We start from the raw sequence: 27,005 nt of genomic DNA on the forward strand, positions 1-27,005 counted from the left end.
TATACCTACCTGACCTTGGAGAAAGTCAACAAAGGCGCATCAGAGGAAGCAGCAGGGTACTTCTTCATTGATATGTACTCAACTTTGTAATGGGAACAGGTGCTGGATTTAAAAAAAACAAAAAAACTGATCTACAGCATGGCAGCCTTTCTGATCTGCAAAAACATGAACTGCAAGGCTTGCAAAAACGAAATCCGTCCCTACAAATTTTGTTAGCTTCAGTCATTCCCTGTATGGTATTAAACTCCCCTGAGAGTAGCAGAAACTTAAAACAAGAGCTTGACCTTGTCAGTTGGTCAGTCTGCACTTCAGTTTTACCAAACCACCATCTGCTACATGTAAGCCTTGAAAAAGTGTCTCCTGTAGACAAAAAGCAAAGCTGTAGTAGTAAAATATAGAAATTATGCTTTTAATACCTTACCATCATGCATTTTATGTGGACAACCCCAACGTTAGGGAGTGCCTTCTATTTAATAGTTGCTACATCAGTATGAGTGGTTTCTTCCAGAAGCCAACTTGATAAAGAGCAACGTCAGTTGTGCCAAAGCAAGCCTTTGACACTGTGCATTCTCCAAACACACATGCTGAACCATAGATTTGACTAGATATTTAACCGCACCATGTATTAGTTACATAAGGACAAAGCCACTCCCTGCCTGGTTTCTTGAGATGAATGTACCAACTAGGCAGTGAATTTATAAATTTGTTCTTGTGCAGCTTCCCACCTTGTTTAGATTCTACAACTCCTGCACGATGCATCCACTAAGCCTGTTCAGTTTTATTCCAAACATTCTTTGCTGCTCAACTGTACCACCACGGAGGAGGCTGCAATCAGGACAATTCTACAACTTTGAGTTTATACAGAAATTTTGAAGCAGCTCCTGTGTTGGAGAGTGGGCATATTACTGAAGATGCAGCTTATGTAAAACTATCTGGCCAAAAAGGAAATTGCATTTAAGAAGTTGGTTTAAAGGGTATATTCACATTTTAGCCATAGCTTCTAATAGAGTAGTTTTATTCCCAATGTTAATAGTAACAATGAATTTTCTGATCAATGTTAAACCTGTATTAAATGCACTTACCTCTAACTCTTGCATTTAAAAAAAGCTTCTTGTAAATACAAGCTATAATTTATTGCAGTTGTCATTGTGCTGTAACATTTATAGAAAGACTGAGCTTTTTTTAAAAAAAAATTTATTTAGAAAGTCTCAGTGTAAACAATTGTACTACTTTGATTTTATACAAGAAACTCATAAGCCAAAGCTTGGGCTACTCATGAGATTGTGCTTCACAAGAGTTTTAAAAAACATTAATAAAGGCTTCCTTTAAAGCAGATGTCTATACATTTTATCTGCCATACAATATTTAGCCCTCATTGTACACTTTCCATGCTTACCCAATTTCAGTTTGAACAGAACCTGTGGTCCTTGCCAGAAAGAGTAAGTTACTGATTTAAAGAGAATTTTCACTATTACATATGGACACAAAACAACAGCTTGACTTAGAGCAAAGTGCTGACACACGTAATTCCCAGAGATGTCAGTGAATTTTGATGCATGAATGAGGGCAGAATTTAGCCCTTTAGAAGAAAAGATACAGCTACATTAGTAAACTAACGGTGTCTGCATTGTAAATTCTTTGGCTTTAATGTATTAGAACACCTCACACAATCAGGTAGGTCATCATTCAAGGCAACCAAGTGTATGGTCCTCCCATTTAAAGGCAGCAACAGGAACTGAATTGCAGTGGTACTGAAGAGGAGTTTTGCTTCTCAGTTTGAGGAACAAGAAACACTTTTGAAGTATCAATCTGCTTATTAAATAAACCCCATGAGTTCATCTGCTCCTGCTGCTTAAGTCAGATGAGTGGTTCTAGCAGTAAACTGGGGCAAGAGAAATATGGTACAGAAAATTATTTGCAACCAGTTGTTTCTAAATGTGTTAGAGGTAGACATCTCTTGGAAAATAATTAAGTGGTTGTTATGATAGCATCCTCTCCTCTAGCAGTGAAGAGAAGTGTCCTGTTTGAACTGTTACAAAATCCCCCATCTCCTATGGCATCAGTAATATTCAGGCATGTAGTAAAAGTACCACTACTTTCATAATGGCTAGGGCCTCCCATGACTAGAGAAATATTAACAGGAAACAAGCAGCTAGTAGTGGCCTGGTATCTTCCAAAGAGGTGTGTTTTCTTTTTCAACCTCCCATTTTTTGACCAGCTGCTATATTAAGACAGAGTTTTTAGCTTCAGTTGAAAATGCAACATTTATTAATATAGCTGTGGCTTGCACCTTTCTAGTAATGGTGAGCACTTTATAAGCTGTACTTTGGTAGCAAGCCTTTACCCAAATTCAACCTGAAGACAAAAATAGTTTACCCAGTCCCTTAACTTGATTTTCCTCATCTATTTTAGGCTCAAAGAAAACCATTTATATCTCAACAGGGGAAGGTAGAAATGTAGTAATACTGATGCTGAAAATACTCAATTTGCACAGTAACTACTTGTTACCAGTTTTCCTTGACAAACAATGAAAAAGTCAGTACGGTGTGGCTTTAAAACACACACACACAAGGAAGATACCACAAGTCAGTACATTCAGTTTTCAAAAACAACAAAAAACCAACCCCACCCTTTGAAAATCAATAACTAACTTGATTTAAGTCTCCCCATTAGTGTACAAGAACTGTCAGGGCAGAAGTATCCATGTGTGTTTTACAATTCATCCCTTGCCTGACGCAAAACAAACTTATGCAGCGTTTCAAGATCTCTGGCTCCATTGTGTTCACTGACTTTCTCCCCTGCTCGGAAAAGCAACAGTGTTGGATAACCATTCACCTTTAAGGGGGGGAAAAAACAAAAACCAAAACCATGTCACTTCAGTAGCATCCTTACAACACCAGCAGCCACGCTAATGACTAGGGGCCAAACCCAAACACTATGCTTAGTAGTGCTTAACTTTAGGCCCTCTGCCAACAAGTGGAATGAACAGCCCTGCGTTAGGCAGCCAGGCTCCCTGTACATTGCTGGGGAGAGCTGAGTACCTAAAAAAAAGAACTGAGCACACTAAGGCATTCAAATCCCTGCTCTGCTCTCTTCATCTCCCAGATGAGTGCCCTAACCACTGCAGTAGGTCTCTCTCTGTTGCCTATTGAAGCTCTTCCACTTTGTATAAGATGTTTAAATATTCACTAGCACAGGGACTTTCCTAACCACCAGGTAACCATCCCTCTCTTTTCCCCCCTGCACGACAAGAGTAACTTCTGACGTGAGTGCGGCAACAGGATCACTAAATTTACAGTGAACTGCCACCTGGGCCAACTACTGGAGACTTCAACCTGGGGTACAAATTATTTAAGATTATCCAATTAATTTTAAACCATCCACACTTACAGAAAATCTGTTGCAGACGTTACGTTCGATGGTGCAATCTACTTCTGCTATTTTGACATCTGTCAAACCTGGAAATTGTTCTTTGGAGAGGTTCTCCCAAGTTGGAGCCAAGTTCTTACAGTGACCGCACCTAGAAACAGACAGGCATGTGTTCAGCAGACATCTTCCAGTGTAGGCCCTAGCTGCTTTATCATGATAGCCATACAATGTGCTCCCTCCTTAATGATACGGGCCAAAATGACAATTATGTGAGTAAGTGGGCAGGGTGGATCGCTGGTGTATTTGAAATAAGCCAGATGATTTGAAGGTTAAAATAATTTCTGGCTTTTATGTAGTCTCTTCTGGTACAGTATTATATGAAATAGCGCATTAACATCTCTCACCCACCAGAAGCTTGTGAAGGCAAACATGAAAAAGATCACAGATTATATTTAAATAAAGTTGCTTGTATCAAGCCACAAACTGTTACACTGTTTAAAAGGTGACACTTCTAAAGTTTGAAATAAGCTACTAGGCATGTACAGTACATTAACTCTCTCCACCATGTCACTTCCCCTTCTCCCACCAAAGCTAACCCAAGACACTGACTGATTAGTCACATCTCAAGGGGTGTGTCTGTTTTTAAGTCATATTGCACAAAATTTATGACATGAGACTTCTGTTTTCCTGGCAAAAGTTTTTATTCCAACCCCACCCCCCCTTTAATAATGTAGCCTCCTGGCACTATAAAATTGAAGTTCCTATATTAATGCTAATGAAAAATGCATAATGTTTCTTAAACCCTAAACTCCGCAATAAAGGGGACTCTAGTAGCTTAATGTATTTTCCATCTTAAATTTAACCTTCCTGAAAACTAAAAGCAATCCTTCACACATTAGCTTTGTCCTCTTTGAAAACTGATTCTCTTCTCTACCACCATCCTCAGGCAAGTCACATAGCATTTACTTCGGTTGTCATTTTTACCACTACCACTGTATATATTGGCTAAATCTGGAAACAAGTAGTTTGTTTGCCTGTGATTTTTGCTTTCTACAGACAAACGTAACATACTGGCCAGATTCTGATTTGCATTACACAGTTGTACATTTAGAGTAACTCCATTCAAGTTAGACTTAGAGTGGACAGGTCTATGGCTGATTTACACCACAATTATTAATTTGCACTCTCTTAACAGTAGAATGTGGGCCTCTAGACGTAGGTTTTATATAAAAGTCTTTACATTAGATTTTATTTTAAAAGTAAAAAACACACAATAGCCACCACCAGACTATTACAGTATTTTGTTCAAATTTTGAACTTTAATTCTATAGTGCCTCCAAGAAACAAATCCCTAAAAAAAGCACTTCAGAATGTAAAGATCTATGCATTGCTCATTTTGTTCTGCCTCAGTTGCACCTTAGGTTGGTGGTTACAGAAGCCCATGAGTATCTTAAGGCTTGATTCGGGCATTGACAAAGATGGTGACAAGTCTCTCCCAGAGATTTCATGCTACAATTCAGAAAACAAGTATATATTTGAACTCTGCTGTTAATATACACTGCGTGTAAAAGCATTACTGACCACGCACAAAAACAATTAAGACAAGATGGTCTCATACCTACCGTGCAACTTAATGTTAATATTTACCTAAAATAAACAGAAGGGCAAAAGTAGATCTCAACCTAATAGTATTTGCTTAGCCAAACAAATTAATCTACTTGGAAGGGAAAAAGGTCATCTATATACAATGAACTACAATTGTATACACAGACATGATTTTTGAGCTAAGAATAGGATACCAACCACATGAATGTAGCAAACAGTTTCCTAAACTACAACTCTGTGATAACTAATCTATCCTCTGGCAGCAGCTAATAGGTTGATTCTTTGTAAAGTATGTTTAATACACCCTTCCTCAAGTGCCATCTGGCGTTCTTCTGGAGTCTGCCCCATCTACCAGTGCCCTTTTCAGAACCCAGTGAGAAGAGGGGAAGGTATTTAAAGTGCAGTTCTACTCTGAAAAGTAACTAAAAAGGGCTTATTGGGATTCCACTTTTGTGTCTCAATTCTCTTTATATTGAGTTCAGAAAACTAATTCCCAACCCTGCAAACTACATCTGGGTTCTGAATCATCTAGCCAGGTTCTTTCCTCCTTGTGCACTGTAGCCTTTAAAAGGTTGTGTACGCAAAATCTGGTCCTGTGCAACCTGATCTGCCTTCAGTGGCACTGCACAGGTATAAGCTGAACAGTAGACAATTCCACTTATGATATATATTAAATAGAATTCACCTCATTTCCTCTAGCTGCATTGAGTCTACAGTGATGAGTAAAAAAAGTGTTCATTTTTGACACCAAAGTCTGCAAGTTATTTTACAGAACCCAAAGTATGCCAAGAATCACCACCGTATAAAAATTACTGTACTGCCTTGTGAGCCTACAATCTGGTTTCAGACAAGATACAAGAAAGCAGCAACAGAGTATGCTGGGAATGAGCAAAGAAGGCAAGCACTGTTTTTTAGTATACAAATATCTATATTAATACTGAATAGACGTAAGAAGCTGATTTTTGGGTAAGAAAAAGCCATGACAAGTCTTCTAGCAGTTCTACTCTGATTTTACAATTTAATTTACTGTGTTTCTCTTCTTCCACTAAAGTATCTCTCATGCATAATAGGGTAAAGGTGGCCCTCTAACAGAAGCACCCCATCACTCTCAGCCTGGCTCAGGGGTAGTAGCTCTCACACATCAGGGTCAGTAGATTATGGATCTTACACCATGACTTGGGCTCACAGCCAGGACTGAAACTGCAGTGTAAAAATAGCGAATAGTGCCATGCTGAGAGGCGTGATCACTCACTCTGCTAGGTACAAATTAAAAATTCCATGTTGCTATTCTTACCATTTACAAAAAATATTTCCTTATCTCAAGATAAACCGCAGTAAAATCTGAGATTGCTGAGTATTTTAAATTGTTGGTTGCATTTGCCTAGTACTGCTGCACTACATATGGCTAACTTACTGCTCTGAAATACTAGCACTTCAACACAAAAAGTATAACCATTTTCTATTCCTTCACCCCTTCCTGTTCAATGCATCTTGGGGGTTAACAGGAGGATGTGTGAGGAAATCTGAACTACATTGTCTTCTGCACACAATGACATTCAGCTTTTTCCATCTTTTCCAACATAGCCAGTGAAGTGGAGCCCACTAACAGACTGGGGTAGGAAGGAGAGCTAGCTGCCTGAGGCTCAATCTAGATATGGTTGAAGTTTGTAGGTTTGTGGAAGAAAGTAATGAAATTGTCACTCCTGTTGGGTGTGGGGAGGAGTGATATGTTTGTTACACAGGTTTGCAACATTGGGGTCTTGTTGCATGTACCAGCTGTGCTGGGCATTCCAGTGACAAGCAGATACCAAATATAAATTAATCATTTGGGAATTTCCCCACTACATGCAGACTAGAGTTGCCAACTTTCTAATTGTACAAAATCGAACACACTAGGTCCCACCCCCTTCCCTGAGGCCCTGCCCCCACTCACTACATTCCCCCTCCCTCAGTGGCTCACGCTTCCTCACTCACTTTCACTCGGCGGGGGCTGGGGTGTAGGAGGGGGCTCCAGTTTGGAAAGTGGGGCCGAGGAATTCAGAATGCAGTAGGGGGCTGAGGGCTGAAGCAGGGGATTGGGGTGCGTGGGGGGTGCAGGCTCTTTGTCAGGCTGGGAATGTGGGATTTGGGGTGCAAGAGGAGGCTCTAGGCTGGGGGAGTGGGGCCGAGGGATTTGGAGTGAGAGAGGGGGCTGCAAGTTGAGATGTGGGAGGGGGTGAGGGCTCTGGGATAGGGCCAAGGATGAGGGGTTGGGGTGCAGGAGAGGGCTCTAGGCTGGGGCCAAGGGATTTGAAGTGCAGGAAGAAGCTGTGGGTTGGGGCACAGGTTCTGGGTTGGGGGTGCAGGAGGGGGCTCCAAGTTTGGGGGGGCTCAGGGTTGAGGCAGAGGGGGTTGGGGTGCGGGCTTTCTTTAGACAGCTTACAGTCAGCGGGGCTAAGGCAGGCTCCCTGCCTGTCCTGATTCTGCACTGCACCCTGGAAACGGCGAGCAGGTCGGGGTCCTAGGCTGGGGGGACCCAAGAGGCTCTGCACACTGCTCTTGCCTGCAGGTACCGCCCCCCTGCAGCTCCCATTGGCTGTGGTTCCTGGCCAATGGGAATGTGAAGTCAGTGCTCAAATTGAGGCACGGAGCCCCATGGGACGCCCCCCAGCAGCCGGACCTGCTGGTCACTTCCATGGTTCAGCGTGGTGCCCCACGACACATAGGGATTAGCCTACCTTCACCCTTCTAATGGCCCAGTCGGTGCTGCTGACTGGAGCCACCAGGGTCCCTTTTCGACCTGGCATTCCAGTCGAAAACTGGACACCTGGCAACTCTAATGCAGCCTTCACCACGGTCATCCATGCTGGTCACATCAAGGGTGGGTTACTGTAACTAACATGCAACTTCACCTTAAGACCACTGGGAAATTGCAGCTAGCTCTGCAAGCTGGTTACAAGATATTAACTAGGACTCCAGTAGCAGCCCATTATACCTGTGCTCCATGATCTGCACCGACTCCCAACTGATTTCCAGGTTAAGTTCCTAACCTCAGAAGTCCTAAACAGTTTGGGCCCTGCTCTGATGCAGAGAGCACCTCTCTCCTTGTGTGAGTCCAAGAAAACTAAGAGGCATTCAAGCAACAGCCAGTTTAACCGAGTCAAGGCATTCTTAGGTGGTGAGTCTTCAAAGGAAATGTCACTTCCCTCCTTTCCGCTCATGTCTGCCAGAATCTGGATTTGATTCTGGGTATGCAGCAAGGTGGGTTTTGCCAGTCTTTCTTGGGGGACGATAGGAGAATTTTGTTGCCACTCTGCTTGTTTATAAATATTTAATTATTCAAGCTTTGTACACAGGTTAAGATTTAATGCATTTTATATATCTAAATAAAAATTATATAGGAGCACAAAACACACCCCAAACAATGAATAAAAAGCTAAATACCAATAATTCAGGAAATTTATACAAAAACTACTTACCATGGAGCATAGAATTTAATAAAGGTAACTCCTTTTGCAATGGTTTGGTCAAAGTCTTTTTCAGAGAGAGACAGGACTGTAGCCTGTCAAGAGAAACACAAGTCAAAACCGTGTAAGAAGTCCATCCTTTGAACGCCTGAAATATGTCAAAGACAAGCTCACAAGCCTGTTGCTGTCACTACCACGATATCTATTCAATAAGATTAACAGTGTATCCCACTGCTAACCCCCAAATTAAACCTCTCTCTTATATACCAAGAAATTAAAATATTTCAAGGTCGTTTTCACCCATTTTTTGAAAAATGCAGTGTACCCAATTATATCACTTCATCGTATCTGAAAGGCTAAGTGTCTAGCAGCTATTGAACCTTCAACTTCATTTTCATATGCTGTCATGCAACTTCCTATGGAATCACTGAGCTAACAATTAGTCTGAAGGGTTAAAAAAATACTAAAGTGTGAATTAAATGAGCTATCTAGGCTATTCTGATAATATCTTTAAAAGCTCTCTTAGTGTATTGTTACTTTATGTAATGTAAATAGACTTGTCACTAGAAAAATATTTGCATGTCAAGTGTAAAATGCAAACCCCTCACCAAGTATGGATTTCATACACGCTTTTTAGTAAGTAGTAGCTGAATGGTGGGAGGAGAATGGTAAAAAAAAAAAAAAAAAAAAAAAAAAAAGACAGTATTTTGCTTATGCGTAGTCTAGTCATTTGAATTGACATAAAATTGAGTTCAATCTACCAAATAAGGATTAAACTTCTGCTCTAAAAATTGTGTGTGGGAGAGGGCGGGCTTCAAATGGAAGTTCAAATGGTAAGTCTGTGATGACTGACCAAATCTACTTTCTATAAAAGCCTCAGGTTACAACTGGGAATAAATGAAAGAGGGAACTGACAATACTACCTATTACCCCAGTAAAAAAAGGATCTTTTACTTTAAGAGAACAAAAATCAAAGAGGAAAAGACATCAATAAGTTTAATTAAAAAACTTCTCTGTATTTCTCATTTTTATATTAAAACAGTCAAATCTAAGTCAATTCACTAAAGCCCTATCTTAAATAAAACACTGAAATTCAACATTATAATAGTAAAGTTGTTGGTTAACAACATTTACAAAAAATACTGTTAGGTCATGAAACTACATGTAATTATTTTATTAAGCTTGATTTTATCTGAAAATTAGGTATTAAACTTCGACCTATAAATTACCAGAGGAAAAAACAATCTCCCACATGTATTATAATTTTATATGTCCACTACCATCCCACATTTTGTGGACATAACAAACACTTATTTCGCAAACCATAAATATTACATAAACCGAACTTAGGCTGTACTTGTGGATGTTACAATTTCTCAATGATATTTGCACATTAGCTGCAATAAAACCCAAAGGTGAAAAGCAGAAGTATGTGGCTTTTTTTTTTTTTTTAAAAAGATAAAAACAAAGTGATGAAGTGAGACCACAGAGTACTAATGGATTTTTACTTTGCTTGGCAATCTGCATGACTCCCTGTAGCTCCAACACAAAATTAATGCAGTCATTCCAAACTCAAAACTTTTACTGCCATGATCTGCCACGCTATCACATTCATGCTTCCCGACGCAAATCTTGCTCTTCCACCACCTTCTGTGGGATTTTTTCCCCCTCCATCCTTCCTTTCCCTATAAATACAGTATCTTTGTTTTTCAGATGCCTGCTTGTTCCTGCTGTCTCTCCTATTTCAGGTCAGAATCCTGTTTGTGACAGTCATCTCCACAACAACCAAATATGATGTCACAAGGATTCTGACTATGTGAAAGACACACAAGGTGCAATTTAGTAGACAAAAAAAAAAAAAAAATGAAGTTCATTTTTTAAAATCTATCAATAGATGGACATACATGCAACTAGCTAAACAATTTACTGTGACTATAATGACATATGCACAGATTTTTTTCTTCAGAGTTTTCCAATGCATCAGGTTAGTAAAAGCATCAGAAAGGCTTACGGTTATATGTTCCTCAACAACAACTGCTAAACTACAATGTCTAATACTAACTTTATTAAAAGTTTTGCATGCAAACATTTTTGGCAAGGTTCACAAAAGTTATTGTTTACAGGTTACTAAGCTATCATTTTAGCCATCAAAAACATTGTGGTCAATGAAAGGGAGTGGCAGTACAGCTGTTGGTACAAAGATTTTTGATATAATTTTACAGCACACCACCACTTACCTCATCATGAGTGGGTTCTGCAGGCTGCTGTGGAACTTCAGATGGTTTATCAGCATCTGGGGCTTTCTCGGCATTTTGAAGCTGAGAATCGACATATTCCTTTAATGAATCCAAATCCCTCTTTCCTTTATACTGGTCAGCCTACAGTTAATCAAACCATTTGTTAAAATACATATTGTTTAGCAAATAGAGTTTTCTGAAGTTTTGGATTTTATCTAAAAGATATATATGTTAAATATCTGTAATAGAGCATGTAATATGCATATTCAAAATAAAATGCTCTGTGATCTGTAAGCATATGTACAGGACTAAGTTTACTCCAAGGATTCAGAAATTGCCATGGAATCCTTCCCTTGTACTTTAGAACCTAAACTTTCATTTAAAAGAAAGATTTGAGATTTTAAAAAGTAGCTGACTAAAGTAAAACATGGAATTAGGAGCACTCGAAATCTTGGTCTCTCATTTCTAAAAGAAGTTAGCTCATGTTTCTAGCTCTCAGGGTCACAAAGATTATCTTCAGTGTGCAAACACAGTGTAAGAAAAAATACAGCATACTATCTGATATAGTCTCTATGTTTTAGTTTGAACTGTTGTCACTGTGTTCTGTTGGTTAAGTCAAGTACTTCCTTTGACAAGGCTTCAGTTTTGGAATCTCACTTAAGTCCCAGAAGTCTTTGGGGTCAATTTCAGCCCCCTCAGGTGTGAGCTATGAGATGTACCTCATATTTGGAATATCTTTTCAAGGTACTGTTTACAAACTTTCCTACACCTTCTGAGAGTGAAACAGACATGTCTCTTTAGTCATCTCCTATGCCTTTGGTGAACACTGCAGACCTCGTATCTTTGCCATTTATATGGTCTATGCCCAAATAGCTGTGGCTTCTTCTCTCCCTCCTCCCATACTGCCAGTCCAAACCAGGGAGATCAGAGATCACATGAGAAGTCTGTACCTGCTCTGCTCATTCTTATCCATTTCAGCAGGGCAGAGCTCTGCCCATTTTTTCTCCTCCACCACCCTTGGAGACCTTATCTACCTCTTTCCAGTACTGAAGACATGATGCCAAATTTCTATTATGAGGAGGAAGATGACAACAACGATGGAGACAATGCTCAACTGGCTGAAGCAGTTCCTCCCTTATTGAACAGTATTATGACCTTCCCACTGGACAACTATAAAATTTTCCAGGAGTTGCTGGGTAAAATGGTTGGAAGTTTTATTTCTGGATGTCATACTTGTCCAAAGAAACATCTTTCTGATTCTGAGGAGAGTCCAGCATGAGGAAATACCATGATGTTGATAAAGGCCAACTTGACCTTGCCAGAGATCTGTAGTTCACCAAGGCAGTAGCTAAAAAGGAGACTCATCTTTACGAAGCATAGAAGAAAATTTTTTTTTTTTCTTCTTACCCTCTGGTTTTGGAAGCAGCTGAAAGGTCCAAGGGAATAGGAGTAACTTCATCTTCACTAATGGATAAGTAGTTCAAAAAATAGACCCATCTTGTCACAAAAGTCTACTCTGAAGTGACCATAGCTCTTTGTAATGTCATTAATGTTTGGTGGTCCTGCTGAAATGCACTATTATTTGAGGACATTAAGAGTCTCTCTTGGGACAACAACATAAAGCATCTTGGAAATTGTTTTGGAGAGTCAGAATGTTCCCTTGTGCTTAAGAGCTTTTGCTGTGTTGGTCTCTGAACATAAGAACGGCCGTACTGGGTCAGACCAAATATCCATCCAGCCCAGTATGCTGTCTACCAACAGTGGCCAATGCCAGGTGCCCCAGAGGGAGTGAACCTAACAGGTAATGATCAAGTGATCTTTCTCCTGCCATCCATCTCCACCCTCTGACAAAGAGAGGCTAGGGACACCATTCCTTACCCATCTTGGCTAATAGCCATTTATGGACTTAACCACCATGAATTTATCCAGTTCTCTTTTAAACGCTGTTATAGTCTTAGCCTTCACAACCTCCTCAGGAAAGGAGTTCCACAAGTTGACTGTGCGCTGTGTGAAGAAGAACTTCCTTTTATTTGTTTTAAACCTGCTGCCCATTAATTTCATTTGGTGGCCCCTAGTTCTTGTATTATGGGAATAAGTAAATAACTTTTCCTTATTTACTTTCTCCAGATCACTCATGATTTTATATACCTCTATCATTTCCTCCTTTAGTCTCTTCTTTTCCAAGCTGAAAAGTCCTAGCTTCTTTAATCTCTCCTCATATGGGACCCATTCCAAACCCCTAATAATTTTAGTTGCCCTTCTCTGAACCTTTTCCAGTGCCAGTATATCTTTATTGAGATGAGGAGCCCACATCTGTACGCAGTATTCAAGTGGGCGTACCATGGATTTACATAAGGGCAATAAGATACTCTCTGTCTTATTCTCTATCCCCTGCTGTTAGGGCTGTGGAGACAGCAATCAGCTTAAATCACCATTCCCAGCTGTAATTCTCCCTCCAGAAGTTCAGAATCTTCACTTCTGCTCTGTTACAGGCCTTGATGACCACCGTGGTGATTATATTCTGCAGAGATTCACATCCTTACCCGAAACTTTTTACTTAAGGTGGTTGTTGGCTAATTTGCACTGCAACACAAACCCTCCAGTTTTCTTCCTAATACCAGTTACTTGGGGAAAATAGATGTGTAAACTTGACACAGAGTGATAACTTATTTAGGCACAATGACACCCATTAGAAAGTTACCTAGGCTGTTCACAGTCTTTTCTGATAGTCTAGAAATGAAATGAAAGACTTCGGAAATGGGTTATTCTTTGTGTTTAGACTTGTTGCAATAGAATTGATGTCTTCCTGAATAACAAGTTTAGAGCTCATTCCACTAGCTCTAAGGCAGATTAATTTAATAGATTATGTAAGCATGACTTAATTTGTAAAGCTAACACTTTTAGCTCTATTCATATGCAGCACGATTCTCACTAATTTGAATCTTACTCCAATGGTTGAAAGCAGTTCCACGATTCTTGCTTGTTTAGTCCTCCTTTAGAGTTACTTCGCATTTGGGAGATTTACCAGAAGATCTTCAGAGGCAATTCTCTTCGAAGGAAAATATTACTTACAGTAAAGCTTATTTGGTGCTGTTCAAATGCACTGGCTCAGCAGATCTGCACTCCTCATTTCCCTAACCTCTTCCAAGTCCTTCTTGCAATTCTTTGAATTTGGGCAACTGGAGCCACAGGATTCTGATAACGTCATTTCAAATGTTCAGATCTGTGAACTCAACAGGCACTGCTCTGAGCTGATGACTCCAGGGCCATGCAATATCCATGCATGTGAATCTGGAGAGGCAAAATTGGGGGATGGGGTGGGAGGAATTCCCTCTTTTAACTTTGTATTTTGTCTATTTCATCTGTATTTCCAGACACTTTTACATGTAAGGATAAAGTTGGAAGATGAAAATATACCCCAAGTTCTCTCAAGTTGGTATGTTTTGAGATATCTATCCCTGGTTTTGGTTATTTGCAGACCAGGATGCACAACTATATTAGAAGTTTTATTATGGCACAAACAAAAGTCATCATTCCATCCCAAACACTGCTCCATTCATATCGTCTATCTTTACATCTCTTACAAAGAGGCTTTCAAATATATTCAAATAACCCAACTTTTCCCAACATGCAAGAACATTCTACAAGCCTGCTTGTCTTCACAGACGAAGAAAGGGTTTGACCTCGTCCTGTATTTGCAGCCTCACCTTTTCACCATTGCTAAACCAGAGGAGGGTGGGATATCCACGAACTTGGTTTTCAGAACAGACTTCATAATGCTGTGTACAGTCAACCTAGAGTTTAAAATAGTTATAATCATGCACTCATATGGAATAAAATCCATGCTGTTCCAAACACAGCATCATACCCTCTATATTTAATATCTCTCACTATGTATCTACAGAGAAAAGCAAAGTTTGTCAGAAGCTAATTGGAATCATTTACAAGTTTTGTCTTGAAAGCCATTTAAGTCAGTGTTCCAAATCTCTCTCAAGCCACTCAGGGAGGGTAGAGGCAGAAGCAGAATAGAACAAAGGCACTACCATTAATACGCTAGTTAGAACAAGCATTCAGTATTTGCAGAGTGAAAAAAATTACAACCTGGGCAGCAGGACACCCAGTACTCATACGTTAAGAGTTTGAAACCTAAATTTTCAGTAGAAGGATTTAGAGTGGCTTGGGTACTCTGAAATCAGAAAGCAAAACAGCTAGTAACTTGACTTCAATGCAAGGGAAATTCCAAATGCTGAGCAACTGGAATTCAAATTAGATTCTAATTTTGCCACAAGCCAATTTGTAAGGATAGAGAATACATCTACACAGGGATAAAAGACCTGCGGTACAGCTGTGGATGGCCCAGGACAACTGACTTGGGCTTGTGGGGCTAAATATTGCTGTGTAGACATTTGGACTTGGGCTGGAGGCCAAGCTCTGGGACACTCCTCCCCTCACAAGGTCCCAGAGCTCAGGCTCCAGCCCAAATGTCTACACAGCAATTTTTTTTAGCCCAGAGCCAAAGCAGAAAGCTGAGCCAGCTGACCTGGGACAGCAATTTTTTTTAATCCCTGTGTAGGCATACCCTGATTTACAAATCCAGTTAATAAGCAAATAAATATCTACATGTCACGTGCATGGTTCCAGCATCTGCTTGAGATAGCACTTAGATTTTTTAAAGTTAACATTAGGAACTCTTTGCCACAGATCTCTGAAGTGAGGACAACTAAGCAGACTACAGGCACAAAGTAACAGATGCTACTGACATTCACCTGGATTACATGAATGTCATGTTTCCTGCCTACTAGAGAATCACAGTCTGAGCCAAAACTAGTTTCCAATAGTTTCATGGCATCCTGTTACACAAAATTGGGTAGGCACTGAGACAAGACTGCCTGCCTTTATTAGGGAAAAAATGCTAAAACATGCAAGATAGAACACTGGATAAAACAGGACTTTTGAAAACAATGGATTTATAACTTTCTACATTAAGAGAGACTGGGTAATACTGTAGTAAGAACATACTTAAACCAAGCAATAACTGCACCAGATAGCTCACGCAAACATTCCAGATGCTCAAAAAGTAATCACTACATGCAGCATTTAATACATACAGATAATATCAAAGGATCAAAATCCTCTAGTACTTTATTCTGAGCAATCTCAGTTGTGTTGCCAGATTTCAAAACATTTAAATTTCTCAAAAGACTCACTCTGATCTACACCATAAGAAAAGTCTACTCTTACAGAGAGAAAGGAGAGACTGCAGTTTCCTTGTCATTAACAGTTTTACTTAGAAATTAATGACAGCAGTCTTTAAATACCAAGTGAATACCTTGGAAGGTTTAAGAGTTTAAAAAAGTTAGTCTCTATACATTTAGCACCATAAGATAACATTAAGGGATTCAGATTGCTAGACACCAGCATGACTTCAGCATGGGTCAGCAAATAAAGTGAGTAATTGCAGTTGCCAGACCACCTGCATACCTCTGCATAGAAGTCACTTCAGGAACAAATAATCATCTCCCATGGTAAATACACCACAGAATCTAGTTATCATCCCTAAGGGAAATAGTAAAGCAGGACAAGATATCAGTTTTTAAGACAGAAGTCCTCCATTAGTCTATACTAATTTTTTTTGTTGGGGGGTGGAGGGAGAATATGAATAGATGAGAAACAATGCATCATTAATGCCTTTATTGGGTCTAAAAATTACAAAGCTATCCAGTTGTATATAGCATACTGGAAGACAAAGAGTAATTTTTACTACTGAAAATAAACCTTGAAATTTATGAAGCCCTGACAACAGACAAGGGCAGTGCAATACAAAAATCAAAACTGAAAATATTCCTCTCATCATCCAGTGTATTCGCCCTTTCTTTTCGATCATACCTCTGAAACACAGTAATCTGAGTACAGACAAGTTTCTGGCATGCCCTTATTTAAAATGAATAGGTCTTGTCAATTCAGAGTTGGCCATCTCATCAGGATAAATAAAATATCTGGGTCCGTGAGGCATAAAAGAGAAATAGCCAGCTCAAAATTAAAATGGGGTCTGTGAAGGTGAAGGTGATTTATCAAGTGACAAAACAGAGTAAATAAAGTTTGGCTTATAGACTATATACGATGAGTAGCGTGCTACTTGACTAATGTATTCATCCAAAGGAGGTATATTTCCAGATTAATAAGAGCTTTCAACCTACCTTGCCAATCTTGACAGTTTCAGAATGTTCAAGAACTGAGGCCAGCTGTTCCCAGGTTGGAGCCAAAGCCTTGCAGTGGCCACACCAAGGGGCAAAGAATTTGATAAAGTGATTACCTTTAAAAGAAGGAAGAAAAAAAAAAAGACTCAATTCATATGTACCTGAAACAGCAGCTGTCATTAAAGATTAGCTATTTACCACCAATTATAAAGTTATCATGGTACTTCCCAGCTTAAGTACAGGTAATTCTGAAAATATAATAGTAAAGATAAAATACTGTGGTGCAGTAAACATTAATTTTTAAAAGGTATCCATTGTACAGTACTTCACTTATACTTAGTTAGTTTGAAATATCGTAAACTAAACATGGCCATGAATATTTCAGGAGCTAGTTTTTCAATGTCATATCCAAGCACATCAGTGCATAGGATCATGTCTTTCCTCCATCCATACATCTTCACAAAAAAACACTGCCAAAGTTAGATGTTTATTAAAAGCATAATAATTTTCATCTAACCATTTGCTAAAATTTCTTATTCTAACAAGAATTCACGTGGGTCAGCTACACTGCTGAAGAGGGGAAAACAGCAAAAGGTCAAAAAGTAAACAGCATAATTTAAAGAGAAACCTCAAACACTGAATACATTTCTAAATACAGAAGTGACTGCAATTGGGTTGCTATAAAACTATTTGAATTAACTCTCCTTCTTTCCTTGCACTGATCTTCTGTCATCTTCTTGTTTGTGTTTATCTAAGTTAAAATTGCAAGCTCTCCAGGAAAAGGACTTTTAAAATCTCTGTCATGTAATCCCGGTACACAGGGTCCAATGGGAACAAAACCTAAGAGATAAAGGAGTTCAGGAGAGCTGGTAATTTCTCAAGAAGACAATATTAAACGCACAACTGCCAACTATCCTGATGTAAGGAAATATAGGATGAATAGTAAGAGGCCAACATGGCTCCATCAGGAGCTCTTTAATGACTTGAAAATAAAAAAAGAAATCCCACAAAAGGTGAAAAATGGACAAATTACTAAGGAATACAGAAGAAGACCACAAGCATGTAGGGACAAAATCAGAAAGGCTAAGGCACAAAATTAGTTGCACCTAACAAGGGACATAAAAGTTAGTAACAAATGGTATCGTAAGTATATTAGGAGCAAGAGAAAGATGAAGGAAAGTATAGGTCCCCCACATAGCAGAAAAGGAGAGCTAATAATTAATGACATCAAGAAGGTTGAAGTATTTAATGCCTATTTCGCAAAAAAGATTAATAGTGACCATATACTCAACGCAATTAATATTAACAAAATGGGGGAAGGAACAAGTCAAAGTGTGGAAAAAACAGGTTAAAGCATATTTAAAGAGAACTTGAGAAGGACGAACATATTTCCTATTGTTAAAATGGGGAAAAAAGGGGGACTTGGGGAATTATAGACCAGGCAGCCTACCTTTGACAACTGGAAAGATACTGGAAAAAAATGAACAATCTATCAATTAGTAAAAGATACAAGGAATAGCTAGGGTTATAAGTAATAGCAAACATGGATTTGTCAAGAATAAATAATTTAGACATTTAAGAGTCTAAATCCCACTGGCTGTGGACAGGATTTAGACTTCTAAGTGCCTAGATTCCTTCTGAAAATGATATTTAAGCTCCTAAATCAGTTAGGCACGTGACAGCAAAGCAATGCCTAAATAACTTAAAAAAACTGGGCCTAAGTGCTTTAGGCTATGTCTACACTAGCACTTACGGCAGTATAACTTATGTAGCTAGGGATGTGAAAAAGCCACCCCCCTGAGCAATGTAAGTTACACCGACCTAAGCGTTGGTGTAGACAACACTATGCCGGTGGGTGAGCGTCTCCTGCTGACATGGCTTTACTGCTCCAGCCCTGTGAGTGGTGTAGCTAACAGGAGAGCTCTCTTCCCGCCGGCTTAGAGAGCTTACAGTGGCATCACTGCAGTTCCTCTGCTGTAAACTCTCTAGTGTAGCCGAAGCAGTCAAGTCAGTATCATGAAGCACTAACATCAAGGCAACTCTATATTAAGACAGAATAGAAAGGAACTAAATACAGAGAAAAGAATGTCAAACGAAAGGATGGAAACTTCTTATAATAATGAAGTCTTTTTCACTGCTTCCCCGATCCTCTCCTCACCCCCCGCAAAGGCTTCTATTAACAGAACAACTTCACTATAAATGGAGATTCACTGTAGGCAGGCTCTACTGTAATTCCGTTCTAGTTTAAATGTTTGAAAGAAAACTTGAGAGGCAGAGAGAAAGATTGATGAAAATAAGATTTATTGGTACAACTTTCTGTTGGGGATTGTTGCCTTTTTCATATTTTTACTCAATCAGTAGTCTCACTATTACTTTATAGTCTAGTTTCTTAACCAGGAACCATATAAACAAAGATCTAAAAAGTAAGGAATCTAATGACTCAGTCCAGTGGCTTTTTATCTGCAATGAACCTCTGAGTTGGCAAGTGCAGCAAATGTGCACACCACTTATCACTACTGCCCCCGTTCTCTTTTGTGGTCCATTAGCCATGAATAACGTGACATTTCACATCATTCTGTGTTGTCCCCATAAAATGATGAACAAGTGAAAGCTTCAGTGTGATTTAGTGTTTTTAGAACAGGTGAGAAATCCTACAAAACCCTATGCCACTACTGTGAGGCATATTTCCATCCTTACTGGAAAACTATCAATTTGTATTTTTTGTCCAGTCAATACAAGAGTTTAATTAGTATGTGGTTTCCAAGCTGAAACATTAGGGTTTTTTAAAGTTTACTAAGTTGACATTTCTCATTTAGAATAGGTAGCTAATGCAGTGATGATGTAGATTGTACAATCAGAATTATTACTTTTTTAAATTCCAAAACTGCACCCAACAATAACAAAAACATATGGTGTATGCACAGGGTTAGATATACAAAACTATAATAAAAGATTATTTAGTTTGCAAAACAAAGCACTCACAAGTTAGGAAATGCTAAATTTAAGAGTTGCCCATGTAACCTTAATTTTGCCCCCTTGTGTATCTACCCTCTGCACTGAAAGAGACAGACACCTAATGAAAAAAATACCATGTGATCATGTAATTAAAAACTGTCTTATAATGCAATCTTAAATCTATTATTTCCTCACTTTCAAGTACTGGACTTTGTATTTTTTTTTTTTTTAAAGTAAAAAAAGTTATTTAGGTTACAATTTCTTAGGCTTTTTAAATCGATTGGAATCCAGAAATTTCAGCACTGCACCACAGACTTCTATCACTTAAACTACAGAAATAACTACATTACTTAGCAACAGAGGATGGCTATTATCCCAAAATGGAGCATGGGGCTCAGGGTGTGCTAGGTCCAAGGGATGAGTGAGGGGAGCCCTGTCTGGCTCTCTCTTCCCCAAACCAGGGAGTTGTGGGAGCGCCTGATCCATGTGATAGTCCTAGAGGGCAGGGATGGACTACTGAGGCAAGAGGCTTTGTCAAGGGTGTAGGGAGGAGAGAGCACCTGATCTAGCTCTCTTTCCATGACCACCCACTCTAGTGCTACCTGAATGGAATTCCATGGGACAAGAAAAAGTCATCTCTCTAGCCCCAGGGTGTTGTCTGTGTTGAATTTCACAGGCCTGTTCAAAACAATGGAGGTGCTAGAGAGTTTCATAAAGTTACAAGAATCTTTTATAATTGAAAGTGTATTATGCAACCTAAATATAAAATAAATATAAAATCTCTGAAGATTCTATCCTCACTGAGCATATCACAGCTCTGACATGTGACTGGACTCCGCATGCACCAACTACTGAGCATGCTCTAGCACAGGGCAATGGGGCACAGAACAACTTTCCCTATAATGACTGCTCTGAGCCCAGGGAGTGGCAGGCACTAGAACTGAGAGCTGGGAACCTGCCTTTCTTGTGGTCCCAATGACTCAATCCTGCTAGCACCTAACCAGTGTAGGAAAGGAAGCCTTCTGATTTGAATGCAGATTGGACAAAAACTGGACCAGTGAGGAGGGAAAGGAGCAGACTTGCACAAAGAATCTGGAAAGACTGGGACTTGGAACGGGGGGAAATTATGACTGGATGCTGGAGACTGGGACTACCTGGGCAAGGAGATGGGAAGCCAGTAAAGGAAACATGGGGTGGAGACCCTGGGAGCTGGTGAGGGAAACTGGAGAAAGAGGGAGACTGGGAACTACTTGGCTAGGCAAAGGAACACTGAGATGGGATGAGGGCTGTGGTGCATGGGGAGAGCTGAGGCTTGCTGAACCAAGATACTGGGACATAAGCCAAGGATGAGATAGAGAGAGAGATTGGAGGAGGAGCCCAGGCAGGGAACTCAGAGCTAACTGAAGGGGAGGAGGCCACGGAAAGACAGACTGGACAAAAAGCTGAGAGGTGGGACTGCCTAAGCAAGACGACTGGACTTGACTATGCGAAGGGGTGCGGGGAAGCACTGGGAACCAGAAAGCAAACAGAGAGGGAGGGAAGCTAGGACTGATTAGGCAAGGAGAATGACACTGGAATGAGAAGCAGAGGCTATGTAGGGAAGAATAGGAGTAGCGTAAGAAGCCTGAGCTGGGGAAAGACAGGAGTGGGGCAGAGCCAGATTAGAGGAGACAAGGCAGAAAAGGTCAAGCTTGCCAGAAATGAGCAAAAGAGTCTGTGCCTTCAGAGCCAGGAATGGAACCCAAGACTCCTGAGTCTCACTATTCCTTTGCAGTCAACCAATATCTGTGAAACCCATGGCAAAATGTGTGCCTCATCCCCTTCTACTGCTGGGACACCCATAAGATGACAACCTACTACTGCTATCAGTTACTTGTTAGCTCAAGTGGCAGGAGTCTGTGTGGTGGATCTAAAGATTACAACTCTACCAATGAATCAAGTGAGTGTCAATATAATCCCATATGATGGCATTTCTATTTTTTTCAGTTTGCTTTTTTTAAATCCTAGGAAATTATACAGACAAAAACTATTAAAAGAACATTAAGGTGCAAAGTCAACCACTAAAAATAAAAAAATTAAAAAAAATAATAAAAAATCAGAAAATCCCAGAATTAAGGTTGCCTGTGCAACCTTAGTTCAGCCACCATGTGTGTAGGCATTATGATACAGTTTTAATTACATGATCACATACTATTTTTCTACAGGATGCTTGTCTCATTCAATGCACAGGATGTACTTGCTCTAGGGATGAGTTAGGGTTGTGGAATAGAAGAGGCTGTTGTCTGTAGGACCTCTGCTTCATTCATAGCAGAAGCTGGAATATATGTAGACCGTGTAGAATATGTACAGATAAATTAATGCTTGTGAAGCACTTAGATACTATAGTGATGAGTGCCATACAAGAGCCCATGAGGAAATAAATAATTGTATTGCCATAAAAAAAGGTTTGAATAATACACAGTAAATAAAACCTAGAAACTCACACATTGAACCGTGAGCATAAAACAAAATAGTGCAGAGTGGCTCATTAATTGAGCATTGTCCATTCTGTGTACTAAATGAAGCTGGGATCCTGTGAGGGAAAATGGTAAGTCTTCAGTTACATGATGGCAATCATAATGCATATGCACTAGAGGATGAATTTAAGATAGCTTGTGCAACCTTAATACTGCGATTTCCTAACTTTTGAGTTCTTGATTTCATAACCCTAATGTCTTTAATATATTTATTGTATGCAATATGTAATAAAACTGATTTTTTTTGTATGTTATCTTTCCACTTGTTATAGATTTTTGGGTAAGAAGATGGGAGAAAGATACTTTTAAAGACTAATCCACCATTCCTCACAAGATCAAGCAAATATTGCAGGCTTCTCATTAATTAGATCTAAATATCTGTACCAATCATAGCTACAAGAAAATAATTAAATTACCTTCTGCTATATGCATCTTGAAATTGGCTGCCGAGAGATCATGCATTCCCTGTTTAGGTTCCGGAAGTTTTGGTGGTTGCAGATCAGATTCTTGCTCCTGTTAAAAAGAAACAAAATAATTACTATTTCTATCTTACGCAACTGATGTACACAGCATGAATTGTATGGCAATTTGTCTGTCTTACATAGTGCTCCATGTGTAATGATTCCATGCTGCAGTGTAAATGGAGACAATCCCAATTTGTCAATTTTCAAATTCCCAAAAATATTTCCTACTCCAGCTTTATTTTGTATCAAGGTCTGTGTCAAGTGGACACTAATAAGCAGTTATTTGAAACTGACATGTGAGTCTACTATACAGAAAGCAACTCTCTCAGTTACTGGGCTAACTGCATCTGGTCTTTCCTCCTGGTGATCCACCATCTTGGTCTCTTCAAGCGTACCTTCCCTTCCTTTCAAACTTCCAACTATCATCTGACCTGGGGGAGAATCACAGGATTCTCCCACTCTCAAATTGGGCCCTGGCTGCAGTTCCCAGTGTATCAAATGTGATTACCACAGCAGGTCTGACTTGGGCTCAGATCCTGCAGTTCTGTTCCCTCAGGGCACAATAAGAGTGGCAGTCAGCTTCTTTAAAGCAAAGTATTATTTATACAGAACCAAAAGCATATTGTTTTTAGGATATGTTTTCCCTAATAAGCCAGCCTATGCATATGCCTGTTTTCCCCTAAGGCTTATCATTACCTGGATATGAGTAGGTCCATCTCCTTCAGATTCCTGCACAGAGACTGCCTTCCAGCTTGTCTCTCTGTCAGAGCTCACTGACAATTGACTCTCAACCGCCTCTTTTCCTGAAAAGTCTTTTTTTAACTATTTACTGTACTTTTGCTCTGTTGCTCCCAGTCTGGCAAGAAAGGAGGGTGACTTCAGACTGGAGCCTGACAGTATGCCATATAGTCACTCCTTAGACCCTGTCTCTGTACCAGGGTTGTGTTACAGGGGCAGAGGGTGCAGATGTGGGTAGTCTATGCCCCCTCACTTGTCGGGGCTTTTTTTTTTTTTTTTAATTAAAAAAAATCTCAGAGCAGTCACTAAACCTGTGACTTTTACTAAGATTACCATGACTGCTCTGTGATTTTTTTATTTAAAAAAAAAACGCAGTGACAAATCTGCAGCCCTAATCATCACATATCAGGCCCACTCCTGTCACAGAAACCACACGTGCCATCACATAAATTTATGAGGTCTTCCAGCTATCTATAATTTACAAGCTATTCAAGACTCCACTTTGAGCACTCTTTCCCAATCCCACACAACCAGCAATATTAGAAAAGGAGCAAACTAGAACTTAGCCATCTTATAACTAAGCTGCAACACTCACAAACATTAAGTCAGTCACTTAACAGGAAAAAGACTTTTCTAGGAACTAGCTCATAGCTGAAAAAACATTACTAGAAACTACACTGCTAAAACTTCTTTGCTTCTGATGTTTAAATTTTTAAAGGATACATTAATATGGATCTTGTTTAAGCAGAACTGTGTATTTTTAATCAACTGAGCTCAACAATCATTGTGGCTTTGTCTTGGCTAGGAAAAATGGTTAACTTTACACCAGGCTCATCTAATATGCTAGATGAGCCAGACCTAAACTCAAGCCTTTTCCTTGTGTAGCTATAGAGTAACACACTGCAACTTGATTTTGCTGGTTGAGTTGTAGCCTTAACTCTTCTCTAAACTACAGCATGATCAGCTGCTAATTCTTGTCCTGCATCTACATTAGGAAAAAGGTTGTTTATGCTAGACTTACTAGCTTGTATTAGCTAAACCACTTTTCCTAGTCAAGACAAAGTACTTGTGGCCTATACTTGTCAACTGAATGTGTATCAGGAAATCCTATCTTAAATGTCAAGAGGCTAATATTTCCTTGAAATAAGATTATGAATTTTGGTTTTAAATACAAGAAACAAAGGGCAAATCAAAGGATGACAGTTTTAATTATGGGTTTGACGGCTATTTGGCCACTGTTCCAGTTTATCACCATCATCCAATTTTTATTCTTACAAAGTTTTCCTCTTGAAAAGCAAAACTTAACCCCTATAGTTCAAGAATTCAGTCTGACTCTGGAAGAAGGGAGTATTTCCTGTTCACTTACAGCCAGTTCCTCATTTAGTGTCTGCAACATCCAGCTTTCCAGTGCCTGAAAGTCTCTAGGACCCTGGTATTTCACAGGTTCTTGGCCTGGCTTAAGTAGCTTTAGGCTGAAACATTAACACAGTACAAACAGGTAAGGCAAAACTTTTCAAATAGATACAAACAAGAAACATTCTTTGGAAATAAATGAACTTTTTGCGATAACATCAAAACTGAGCTCAGAGCATACTTAGTCCTCAAGCCTGTAATTAAAATCACACATTCCCTGGATTTCCATGATGCAGAATTGGGCCCCGTAACTAACCAGAACTCTGTTGTTCTCCTTTAAATTTAGCACAGGTAGAAATACCATATTTTGTGTTAACATTCCAAGATGTCCTTAGATTAACATGAAATGGTGAATAAAATGCTAGAAAGAATAATTCAAAGATTAATCCCTGTTTATGCTTGCGAATCCTATTTTTCAGTTTGCCAAAAAAGCATCAGTTAATTTTTTTCAGTATGCACAAAACCAAAAAGTTTATGTTCCAGGAATTTCTCTACACTTTTTTATGCCATACCATATTTGCAGGTCCTTGATCACATGCCACTTCTCCTGCTGTATTAAACTGATTAAAAGTAGCTTAAAGCAGACGAACAAGGTGAGAAAATAGGTGGAGAGATGCATCTCTCCACCTTTTATGTACTTGCTATAAAATCTGTTTAACAAAATATCTGAATCTTTTCCCATTAAATATGTGGGAAACTTAAAACTGGAAATCATATTTGTTCAAATACTGGAATTTTAAAGGGATACCATCAAATTGAGATTGTCTTTTTTTTTTAAGCAAGTTAAAATTCATTTCAGTTATTATATCTGCCCTGGACTTCCTTTGCTAATTTTTGTGGTTTTACAGCCACATTTTTCTAAACATTTCTCTCTTGTTTTTCTCTTCAGAGCCCTTACAACTTAAAAAATTACTACGCAAAAGTGTTTTCAAAAGCACAATGCATACAAATTAAAATAAGAAAAAATCCTCCCTTTATTGCTTTCATTTATAGTATTGTACATGGCTTGTACAATAGAAGGTTAAAAAACATTCAGAAAGGTGTGTGGTTTTTAAATTAATATTGTCCCTTTAAGAAGTTAACAAAAAATAAAGAAAAGAACTATGAAATCCGAATTGCTTCTCTCTCCCTTTCATACATCTTCTGGTAGTAGTTTGGAGTAGAACTTAACAGAAATCAAGAAGTTCGCTTAAATGATTCTACAAGTGTAATAGCACCTCTATTATTTTATTAAGACGAGGTTCGGTTTTCCCCCCCACTTAGATCTGTCTATCCAATCTCTTTGTTTTGTATGAAGATAACGCATATCTTCCTCCCAACTGTACAGTACACAACTAATACACAAAGACTGAATTTCCTGAGGATTTTCAACTAAATCTGTTACTTAGTTGGAGTTAAAATTAATTTTAAAATCAGACCTTTAAAAATGTGACCCTGTGGAAAATGATAAGATACCTGTATTACAGCTATTTGTATGAATATTATATGTACCTCACTTTACCAGCTTGATAGTATTCTGTTTGACCAAGCCGGAAATTAAGGAATGGTCAGAGATAAGACAACTAGAGGTAAACAACACTGAGGGAGCTAAGGGAACAATAGCTGGGCTAGTAATAGGGAAGATGCTCTTTCCAGGCCACCCAAAAGTGACAGAGCTGTTTCACCAAAGCCAGCGCCTAGAGATACAGAAGATCATAAACAGTTAAAAGCACACACTGGCAAAAAGGAAAGGGGGAGGGGAGATACCAAGAGAAAGAATACAGCAACATAGGCTTGGTCTACACTATGCGTTTATAGAGATTTTAGCAGCGTTACACCGATTTAACGCTGCACCCGTCCACACAACGAGGCCCTTTATATCGATATAAAGGACTCTTTAAATCGGTTTCTGTACTCCTCCCTGACGAGAGGAGTAGCGCTGAAATTGGTATTACCATATCGGATTAGGGTTAATGTGGCCGCAAATCGACGGTATTGGCCTCCGGGCGGTATCCCACAGTGCACCACTGTGACCGCTCTGGAAAGCGATCTGAACTCGGATGCACTGGCCAGGTAGACAGGAAAA

The 27,005-nt window shown here is 39.3% G+C and overlaps 1 protein-coding gene across 4 annotated transcripts in view; it reads right to left on the bottom strand.

The window, feature by feature from the left end:
- Positions 1 to 1,508: 1,508 nt before the first annotated feature.
- Positions 1,509 to 27,005, bottom strand: part of TXNDC5 (thioredoxin domain containing 5) — a 71,140-nt gene continuing 45,643 nt past the window's right edge. For 3 of the 4 annotated variants that reach the window (XM_032768611.2, XM_032768612.2, XM_032768609.2), the window contains exons 3-11: positions 24,894 to 24,999; positions 22,742 to 22,838; positions 16,855 to 16,970; positions 14,365 to 14,451; positions 10,658 to 10,798; positions 8,433 to 8,515; positions 4,786 to 4,878; positions 3,391 to 3,520; positions 1,509 to 2,835 (exon numbers count right to left, since the gene is read on the bottom strand). In XM_032768611.2, the coding sequence (XP_032624502.1) occupies positions 2,713 to 2,835; positions 3,391 to 3,520; positions 4,786 to 4,878; positions 8,433 to 8,515; positions 10,658 to 10,798; positions 14,365 to 14,451; positions 16,855 to 16,970; positions 22,742 to 22,838; positions 24,894 to 24,999 (976 nt within the window). In that variant the 3' untranslated portion in view covers positions 1,509 to 2,712. The remainder of the gene's footprint in view (positions 2,836 to 3,390; positions 3,521 to 4,785; positions 4,879 to 8,432; positions 8,516 to 10,657; positions 10,799 to 14,364; positions 14,452 to 16,854; positions 16,971 to 22,741; positions 22,839 to 24,893; positions 25,000 to 27,005) is intronic. The other variant, XM_032768610.2, reaches the window with a different exon arrangement.

Source organism: Chelonoidis abingdonii, chromosome 2 (assembly GCF_003597395.2).
Source record: "Chelonoidis abingdonii isolate Lonesome George chromosome 2, CheloAbing_2.0, whole genome shotgun sequence".
Taxonomy (NCBI): domain Eukaryota; kingdom Metazoa; phylum Chordata; order Testudines; family Testudinidae; genus Chelonoidis; species Chelonoidis abingdonii.